This window comes from Tamandua tetradactyla, chromosome 14 (assembly GCF_023851605.1).
Source record: "Tamandua tetradactyla isolate mTamTet1 chromosome 14, mTamTet1.pri, whole genome shotgun sequence".
NCBI classification, from domain to species: domain Eukaryota; kingdom Metazoa; phylum Chordata; class Mammalia; order Pilosa; family Myrmecophagidae; genus Tamandua; species Tamandua tetradactyla.
The window spans coordinates 41,052,832-41,063,534 of record NC_135340.1 but is presented as its reverse complement, the minus strand read 5'-3'; the positions used below and the strand labels follow the sequence as shown (position 1 = coordinate 41,063,534).

General features: G+C 37.7%; 1 protein-coding gene across 1 annotated transcript; it reads right to left on the bottom strand.

The window, feature by feature from the left end:
* Positions 1-9,498: 9,498 nt before the first annotated feature.
* On the bottom strand, positions 9,499-10,386 carry LOC143655006 (olfactory receptor 11H12-like). Its single transcript, XM_077126589.1, has one exon. It carries the CDS (start codon positions 10,384-10,386, stop codon positions 9,499-9,501), a length of 888 nt encoding a protein of 295 aa, XP_076982704.1.
* Between the last annotated feature and the right edge of the window lie 317 nt (positions 10,387-10,703).

Genomic DNA, 10,703 nt, shown 5'->3' with positions numbered 1-10,703 from the left:
CCTTGGCACTGTTCCTAGGAAAGGAGGAGAAATGAAGGATGTCAAATCCTACATAAGCAAATGATTCCAGCCCAGGGATTTCTGAATGACATAACACCCTTAGGAGTTTTGGAACCTATTGGAGAATCACTTCTGTAACTAGGATACTTGGTCAACTAGAATACTCAATTTATGCACACTTAGCTGTGCCTCCATGCCAGTTAGGAACCAGTGGAGACCTGAAGAGAAAAAGGCCAGCAAGAAAAACCCACAACCCATGATAGATCATGGCAGAGAACCTGGCGATCCTTCCCAATTCTCCTGCTAGGGATGGTTAGCTCAAGTTTCTGATTCTTTGGGACAGAATCCTCAGATTATGCATGGACTAATTCCAACACTCAGTGGTAAATCAACTTGTCTGATTACAAGAGTGGATTGGAGGAAAAGATGGTGATGATGCACACATAAAAAGATGTTGATACATACTCTCACTGGAATCTTAAACATGTGACATATATGGAATTGGTATTATTATCCTTATTTTACTAATGAGGCAACTGAATGTCAGAGAAATTCAGTGACTTGCCCAAGGACACAGAAATAGAAAGTAGCAGAGTTAGGACAACAGTCCAGATATTTTAGTCTCAAAGTTTGGTTCTTTCCATTACAGTAGTCTTCAAGCAAGACTAGGGAAATATTTCAAGTGAATTCTATGTTGATATATGGAAAATAAATAGCATCTCATAAGTCAGTTCAGGAAAATATAGGATGGTATACAGTATAGAAAGTAAGTAGGGGGAATGAAGAAGGTGAAAAAGCAGATAAAAGAAACATGAGGTACTGCTAATTTTGTGGTCAGAACACAGGGCAGAAAACAGAGGTAGGAAGGTACATTCACCCTTTTCTCCTTTCTTACTTGATCCTTTCCCATGGTGAGGTTTCCAATTCCCCATTATAAAATGGGTAGTAATCAAATGTACCCCATTTAGGTCCTGAAAAGATGGAACAAAGCAGGAGACCAGATTGGCACACTGGGAGAGTTAATCACAAATGACAGGCATTGCTCTCCTAAGAGGGCTTGGAGTTATTTAATAACTCATGACTTTGAAAAAAAGGTGGATTACGCATTAAAACACATGGTCTCCTCTGTTTTCCCCTTGAGGGTGCCATAAGGATAACATGTCTGGGTGATCACAAGAACGCGAGCCCTAGGATGACTGAAGCTGTCTTTTCTCAAGATGCTAAGCTGCATAGATCATCTATAACTCACACTTAATGGAAAAGTTCAGCTCATCAGAGACCTGAGGAGAAGGGCCTTGGGATTCCTTATTTGAATGATTCAAACTTGCAAAACAATGGATGTTATTGTGGACCACACTCATACCTGATACTGCATCATTATATTTCCATGGCTATTCACTTGCATTTGGGAAGAGCTATTTCTTGAGCTGATACTGCAGTTTCTGACAATGTCCAATAATGTGTCCTTTTATACTTGAATTTTCCTCTCTATTCTAGTTTCTATGGAGACTTCAGTGACTTGAAAAATTACAAGATCTCAGACCAAGGAAGCATCGTCTCCTACGGGCAGAGGTCCTGGGAATACATTGCAATTTGGGGCTGTGGAATAGGATCAGGGATGAGGGATGGACCTCTATCCTGAGGAAGTCTGTTTTGATGGTGTTACACAGAGGTACTGCTTAGATTGTCCACAAATTATAGTACAACATTTGACTGGGTAAATCATATTAATTCCAATGCTCTCCTTATTCTTGCCTAACCCCTGCCTAATTCCCCAATCTCTAGGTAGGGGAGTTTCTCCCATTTTGCTTTCCTCCCTGTTGATTTCCACTGCTTGTTCTTCCACCTTGTCCACAAAGCTTATCTGGCATGGGGCAGCAGTCTATTTGTTTATGAGCAGAGGAAACAGAGATCAGTTGAGACAGAGTTAAATTCTTCAGGATGGGATTCTCTTACCTTCTCCTGCAGCAAGGGTGTAAAATCTATTTCTTCTGCCTTGCCTTTGACCGACCTCTCTCACACATGGATGCATCACCCTGGTTATTAGATTAAAGGTGAGAAGTGCCACAGTGAAGAGGAGAACTGAACCTCTAAACTTCTGCTGAATTTTCATTTTCCTCTTTCTCTTTTCCTTCCTGTTCTAGTTTGCTAGCTGCCAGAATGCGATATACCAGAAATGGAATGGATTTTTAAAAAGGGAATTTATTAAGTTGCAAGTTTACAGTTCTAAAGTTGTGAAAATGTCCAAATTAAATCAAAGCTATAGAAATGCCCAATCTAAGGCACCCACAGAATGTTACCTTCACTCAAGAAAGGCCAATGAAGTTCAGGGTTTCTCTCTCTCAACCAGAAAGGCACATGACTAATGGCAGCATGTGCTAGCTTTCTCTACAGGCTTCTTGTTCATGAAGGTCCTCCGGAGGCGTTTCCCTTCATCTCCAGAAGTCTCTGGCTGCATGGGCTCCTGTGGTTTTAGCTCTCTTGGATCTCTAAAGAAGAAATTTCTCCAAAATGCTTCCTCTTTTAAAGGATGGGTGGAGTCACATTTCCCTCTAATCAAAAGTTAATACCCACAATTGGGTGAGTCACATCTCCCTGGGAACACTCAGAAAGCTCCCAGCCAGCAATATTGAATGAGGATTAAAGGACATCAATTTTCTGGGGTTTACCACGGATTCAAACCAGTACACTTCCCAACAAAACTTTTTTTATTTCATGGTTTCCTGTTTCCCAGTGTGGCTTGAAGATTTCAGTTCTCATTACTTTTGTATCACATCCTAATAAAGTCTTAAAAAATAAGTTTCATCTCTATTTTTCCAGGGGAGTTTTCTTCTTTGCAATAACATCTTCACTATTTCTACCCTCTCCCATGCCCCATCCTCCTAATAATCTTAATATTAAGCTCTTTTGCAACAGAAACTTTGAAGCTGGACTCACCGTCTTACTGTGGGAAAAATGACCTTCGAATTAAAATTGGAAGTACAAAGTAGAAAGGAGAAGAAAGGGAAAGATAGACTCTACTCAAAGGAGAGAATGATCTTTTCTAGAGTATATAGCCATCAAAGACATTCTAGGAAGGTCGCCATAAAATCAGAGCTGGGACTGGGAAAGTATCTCAAACAGAGGAGGGTCCACATCCTGACTCCTATGATGCTTGACTTGACTGAAACCCAGTTTGAATGTTTGTTTTCTTGCTGTTGTTCGTAGAGTAACAATTATAAAAGTTTGATTATAGAGACATTGAAATAGTTCTCCCATCTCTTATCCCAACTTTTTGTTTTTCAAGTACCAGGTGAGTTATTTTTTTTCTGCTTGAGGATTGGAGAAACATAGATTTATGTTTCTACTTGCTACACATTTTTGAGTTTTGAGTAAAATCTTAGCCTTAGTGGTGTCTCAATCACTTTTTTGTTTATTAACCTTCATGTATTTTAAAGCTCTCCTATCCATTAAATCAGTCTGCTTATTGCTGTTTATTCCAATATAAAGATTTGCTTATTAGGAGAAATGATCTCCTAAAGTAGAAGCATTGAGAGGAGGGGCTATTTATAAACTTCCCTCATGACAATTCTTTCTTACGTGATGCCCAGTACATTGGTGGCATTGTATTAGCTGCATATTAATGCCCATTTTCCTAATCTTTCTGCTTAATACAACCACAAATATAGTTTGGTGGTATGTGCCCAAGTTTAAAAAGTTAAAAGACACACACCTATTTAGATAGGGATTGTTAAGCGGCATGTTTCTGGTCAATGAGTAATGTAAGTGGAATATAGGTTGGCTTCTTTCATGCTGCCTGAAGCTTCAGCTGCCATCCTGAGTTAATAAGGTGGACTTGACAAAGGAAATATGTACTGAGAAGAATAGATTTAAAAAGTCATCTAAAATGATGGCAGTTTAGAACTGTCTACCTCAGGAGTGCCATGGACCGTCTACCTCTAACAGGTTTTATGTGAGAAAGAAACTAAATTTTCATTTTTCATAATATACTGATACTTGTATTTTCTATCATATGCATCTTAACCTGAGTCTAATATTGTACAACAATTCTGGGTCACTGGATAGACCTTGAGTTTCTTCTTTGCTGCCATTGCTCAAGAGTATAAAATGGGAAGAAAGTGAATTATTTAATAAAAATCATAATTTTTTCCAATTTTTAAGTTCTGGGCTCTTTGATTCTTTGGAGAAATAGCTGCATGCCCATTTTAAAAATGATTTTGGGAGGTGCAAGGATAGTTCAGTGGTAGAATTCTCACCTGTCATGCAGGAGACCCAGGTTCAATTCCCAGTCCATGCACTTCCAAAAAAACAAACAAGAAAAAACAAACAAAAACCAACCAACCAAACAAAAAATTCAAAAATGATGCTGCAATAGTGGGATATTCACATAGAAAAATAATGAAATATGACCCTGCCATACACCATACAAGAGAAAAAAAGGGTCGGTTTTTATTAGAATGTTTTAAAATAGATAAATGGCTTATGTTAATTAAAAGAAATGAACATTTGAAATATATTGTTAAAAACAGTAATAGAGAAAGTATAGGTATTCAAAGCATAATAATTCAAACTCTTTTTAATGGAAATTGGCTGCTGTTCTAGTGGTAAGCAAGGGGCATTGGTGAGAATTAAATGGTAGGTCCCTAGGGCAAACTCCTGTTTGGGAAGATTCCTTAGGGATTCAATTGGCTATATGTATGCCTCTTCATTTCTTTTCTGTACTTCCTGTTCCAATCATCTAGAATAAAAACTGAAAAGCCAGGGTTTGCCACTGAGACCTCTCTCTCTTTTAGAGAAAGAGCTATTGTCAATGAAATAAAAGCACTAGAGAGCCAAATTTACTCTTCTTCATGAATTTACCCCACTTTGAAAAGTCTTTGAGAAGCTGTGGAAATGCACAAGTTACAAGAGAGTAGCACTATCTTTTCCTTTTGCATAAGGGAGAGGAAAGATAGAGTTAAGTAGTGTGCCTAAAAGTGTGGCTCTAAATTGTTTATCCCCTTCTAAATATTAATTTTTAAATTCTCTTTCTTTTGTAAGTTAAAGTACATATGTTGGGCAAGTCATGGTGGCTCAGTGGGAGAATTCTCACCTGCCATGCTGGTGCCTGCCCATGCCAAAAAAAAAAGTACATATGTTTATCATGGAAAAATTAGGCTAACAGTAACACAAAAAAAGAGGAAACAATCACTTGTCACCTATAATACCGTCACACTGTATTTAATAAAAATTACAACCCTTTTTCTTTGTTTTTTATTTAATAACAAAATAAACATTTTGCATATTAAATATTTCTTATATTTAATACTCATGAGATTGTGTAGTTATTGTCCTAAGATAATAGAAAATAAAGCCTTTATAAGCATGTCTCCTATATACATTTCTCTTTTACTCTATTCTTTTTTGGAATATGGCTCTTTAGCCTGCATGCCATGTGTTTCTTCTGAAGGTGGCTACATGGGGCACAATCATAACACCCAGGAGAGCAAGCATGGTACAGCAGAAACCTTACTGACCTTGAAGTTTACAAGACTGTTTCCTTCACTCTACTATCTATGTGACCATGGGCCTCACACTTGGTTTCTTTGGGTATCAGATATAAAGTGAGAATGTGAATATATATGTGCATATATATGGGCAGAGACTTCTCCTTTCTCTTTTGGGTTCTGTTGACTTCCAGCTTCTGACCACTCCCCAAGGCTTCCCTTCCATATCCCTTACTTTTAAGGAATTTAGCCATATAGGATTCAGGACCACCCTCACTCCATGTGGACACAACTTCAATAATAACATCTTCAAAGGTCCTATTTACAAATGGGTTCTATTTTCCCATGGGACCAGGTGTTGAGACCTGAACATGTGTTTTGTGGGGGACAAGATTCAGTCTCCAATAGTTTGGTTGTATGAATAAATTTTCCTTTGTGAGAGAATTAGTTAAAGTTGAAGGAAATTTAACGTCTGGTCAGGCTAACACAAATTTAAAGACAGCTAATAAACATCATAACTCATATTGAAAGTAAAAAATACTGATTTTATATTTTCATTTCTCTTAAGGAAACCCCTGACCAGGTTCTATTGAAAATTTAAATGCTCAGAAAAAAAGAACATGGGGCTACTACTAATTGTCTCTCCCCCATTCTAGCTCTATTTGAGATGCAGTTTGGCTTTGATAAAATGCCATACATAAATTATAGTGTTAGGTCAAATAATTTAATACTATGGAAGGGTTTGTGAACCAGTCGTAGCATTTGGGGTGATAAGAAATGACGATTTAAAACTGATTGCACAAATGTACTAATTTTGTAAACCAAAGAAAGGAGTTCTAAGATAATGGTAGGAATATTGCTTGCCTTGACTACTTTTTTCTTGTGTGCTTTGCTGATCAGATTTCAGGAAACTTGAAAGTGATGTACCCTGGAAAGGGGCACAGGGTTAAAATACATATTCAATGGGCTATACAATGGAGAGAGATATGACAGAGTTCTGATAAGTTAGATGCACTAAGGGGCTTGACAACTCTTATAATCTAAGGAACAAGTAGTTTTTCTACCTAGGATGTCATTTTGAACTAAATAACCCATCTATTTCCCAGGGAACTGTTTTAAGAAAAAAACCCTAAAGAAAAATTATTATATGTATGTGGTAGGCTTACATCCTAGATTTTCTGGAAAAAAAGATTTATTTTTTTGATTAGTTGAGTCCTAATTTATGTTTGTAAAATATTATCATGGTAAATATTTATGAAGATTTTATAGAGATATTTTTATAAAGGTTAGAAACAACTTTAGTGTCTAACACAAAGATTAGTGGTGGACAGATGGCAAGTAGGGGAATGTTCAGTGTCCTTATCCCTGAGTGCCCAAATACTAATTCCATAAGCATCACTGTTGTGCAGTGGTGGTATTCATTTTCTTCTTAGCCCCCTGTTTTAGTTCGCTAAAGCTACTGGAATACAATATATCAGAAATGGAATGACTTTTAAAAAGAAGAATTTATTTAGTTGCAAGTTTACAGCTCTAAGGCTGTGAAAATACACAAACTAAGGCATCCAGGGAAAGGCACCTTGATTCAAGAAAGGCTGATTGTCCAGAACACTTCTTTCAGCAGGAAAGTCACATGGTAATGTCTGCTAGCTTTCTCTTCTCATTTCATAAAGCTTCCCTGAGGATTTTGTCCTCCTGCATCTCCAAAGGTCTCTGGTTGAGAGGTCTTTGCTGGTTCTAAAGCTTTTTCCAAAATGGTTCCCTCTTAAAGGGCTCCAGTAGCAGCCCCACCTTGAATGAGTGGGTCACATCTCCATGGAAACAATCAAAAAGATTTCCACCAAGCAGTATGGAATGACATATAAAGGACATGGCTTTTCTGGAGTACATAATAGCTTCAAACTGGCAGGCCCCTTCCTGAAAATTCTTTCTTATATCCTTCACAATCTATATTTAAGCTACCTGAAAGGAATACTTACACTCCTTCTAGGAAAATGTTAATCTCACTACACAAAAATTCTTAATCCATATCACATTAGCTCAGTGTAATGCCATGGTTTCTAGAATGATAGTTATATAAACATGCCACAGGGGGTACGAGGGTAGTTCAGTGGTAGAATTCTCGCCTGCCATGAGGGAGACCCAGGTTCAATTACCAGCGCATGCATTTCCCAAACAAACAACCAAAAAGAAACCAACAAAAACAAACAAACAAACAAAAAATTCAATAAATGATGCTACAATAACAGGATACTCACATGGAAAAAGAATGAAATGTGACCCTGCCACACAGCATACAAAAACAAAACAAAACAAAAACATGACATAGCATGGAAACTTGCTTGGTATTATATTAAATAAAATGGACACACAAAAATTAAAATAATCGTGTTAGAGTGATTGAATTCTGGATGCTTTTTTCCCTTAAAATTTTTACTTACTAGTGTTACAACACCATTTCAGCAACACATAACAACGAACTATCATTTATTTTTTTAACTCAAATAATTTAAGCAAATGATTTGCCTCTTCAATTTTTAAAGAGGAGATACTCTTATCTAAATCCAATTAACTGATCCATCAAGTTCCTGGTAACACTTCGTTTAGTTAAAAATATTAGGTAACCAGAAACTACATTTCAAAGCACATTACACATTAAATCAGAATCTTCACTTTAGGGGCTTAGAATGAGGTAATTTGAAAAGAAAACAACATAGGGCTGTGTCCTAGTTTGATAGTAGATGGAATGCAATATACCAGAAATGGAACGGTTTTAAAGGGGGAATTTAATGAGTTGCTAGTTTACAGTTCTAAGGCTGAGAAAATGTCCCAATTAAAACAAGTCTATAGAAATGTTTAATCAAAGATATCCATTCAGGGGAAGATACCTTGGTTCTTGAAGGCCGATGGAATTCATGGTTTCTCTTGCATCTGGAAGGGCACATGGCGAACACAGTCAGAATTTCTCTCTCATGTGGAAAGGCACATGGTGAACACAGTCAGGGTTCCTCTCTCATCTGGAAGGGCACATGGTGAACACGGCGTCATCTGCTAGCTTTCTCTCCTCGCTTCCTGTTGCATGAAGCTCCCCGGGAGTCATTCTTCTTCTTCATCTCCAAAGGTCGCTGGCTGGTGGACCCTGCTTCTCGTCACAATGTCATTCTGCTCTGCTCTCTCTGCACCTCTTTCATTCTCCAAAACGTTTCTTCTTTTATGGGATTCCAGTAAACCAAACAAATTCCATCCAAATGGGTGGAGACATGTCATCACCTAATCCAGTTTAACAACCACTCTTGACTAAATCACTTCATCCCGGGAGATGATCTGATTACAGTTTCAAACATACAGTATTGAATAGGGATTATTCTACCTTTATGAAATGGGATTTTGATTAGAAATGACTTTTCTAGGGGGTGTACATCCTTTCAAATCCGCACAGGCTGATACCATTATACTAGAATATTATTATCCCATAGAAATTTCAAATAATTATTCTAAGGGTTTGTTCAACAGGAATGACCATATTGTCAAAATAATAGAGTCAAGTCTGATAAGAACCACAATCAGAAAATACATAGATATTTTCCTTCTTTTATTTACAACCTATAAACCAAAACAAAGTTAAAATTTTACTGCTTCCTGATCTATAAATTTAAATTATCAAATAAAATATAGGAATTTTTATTATAGATTAGCCATATGAAAACTATCCAAAAAACACTCATATGTGAGCATTCCTTCATTAATACATAGTCTAAGTGCCAAAGAGGATCCCAACAGTTACATTTATCTATATAATATGGCCATTTTATGATTGCAAGTAGTCCCATACATGCTTAATTTTATAAGCTGATGTAGTCAATGTTATTAGAGCCATATTTGAAGATTTAGATAATTGAACATTTATTATTGTTAGACTAAACTGATCTAATTGTGGAAGACTTATCTAATATGTCTCAGATTATACTCGAAATCCCCAGAACTTTCCTCAGTGCTGCTTTTATCTCCTTATTCCTCAGGCTGTAGATGAGGGGGTTAAGAGTGGGGTCACCATAGCATAGAACAAAGTTGCAATTTTTTGCATTCCAACAGAATGGCCAAGTCCCGGACTCACATACATGACCATCAGGGAGCCATAGAAGAGGGATACCACAGCCAAATGAGACCCACAGGTGGAGAAGGCCTTACGCCTCCCAGTGGCTGAAGGCACACGCAACACAGCTAATAAGACAAGAGTATAAGACCCAAGGATGAATAGGAAGTTACCAAAGATAACTAATGAGCTTAGAGTGTAACAAAGCAATTGGGTTGTTGGAGCAGAGGCACATGCCAATGCAAATAGGGGCCCTGGGTCACATACAAGATGGTCAATAACATTCAGACCACAGAAGGGCAATTGAGAGTTGAGAACAATGGGGATCAAGAACCACAGAAAGCCACAAAACCAACAGGTGATGACTAGTTTGGCACAGAACTGCCCTGTCATGATTTTAGGGTAGTGCAAGGGATGGCAGATGGCAAAGTACTGATCAAAGGCCATGACAGCTAGTAGGAAGCATTCAGTTGTGCCCAAGGAGAAAAAGAAATAGAATTGCAGGAAACAGCCAGTGAAGGAGATTGTCTTACTCTCTGACAGGAAGTTGACCAACATCTTGGGCACTGTTGAAGAAACATACCAGATCTCTAGAAAAGAGAAATTCCCCAGGAACATGTACATAGGGGTGTGAAGTCGCTGGTCACACCACAGTGCACAGACAATGGCCCCATTCCCTGTTATGGTGAGAGCATAGGTTGCAGTGAAGAGTGAGAAGAGGAGGGCCTGAATTTGCCACTCACAAGAGAAACCTGTGAGTATAAATTCTCTTACAAAAGCCATGCTGGCAACTGCTTTGGAGACATTCATTGGGCCAGCAATCTGCAAGGTCAAGAGACACACTGTTATCAGTTATGACTACTTTAAAATGTGTTCTTTTTTAAGAATGAAGAAAAGGTAATGGACATGGAGACAGTTTCCTAAAGAATCATAATTTAAGAAGAGAATATAGTCTACTTTTTCTTGGCCATATACTCAGAGTTTAGAGCACTGCTCACAGAAAAACAAACTTTTGCTGGTTTTAAATCTCTCCCTTACCATGATACCATGATAGACATAGGTAAAAATTAAATTAATTTTGTAAGTTTTTTACATCTTTTGTCTTTTGAGCATGGGCAGGGATAGTC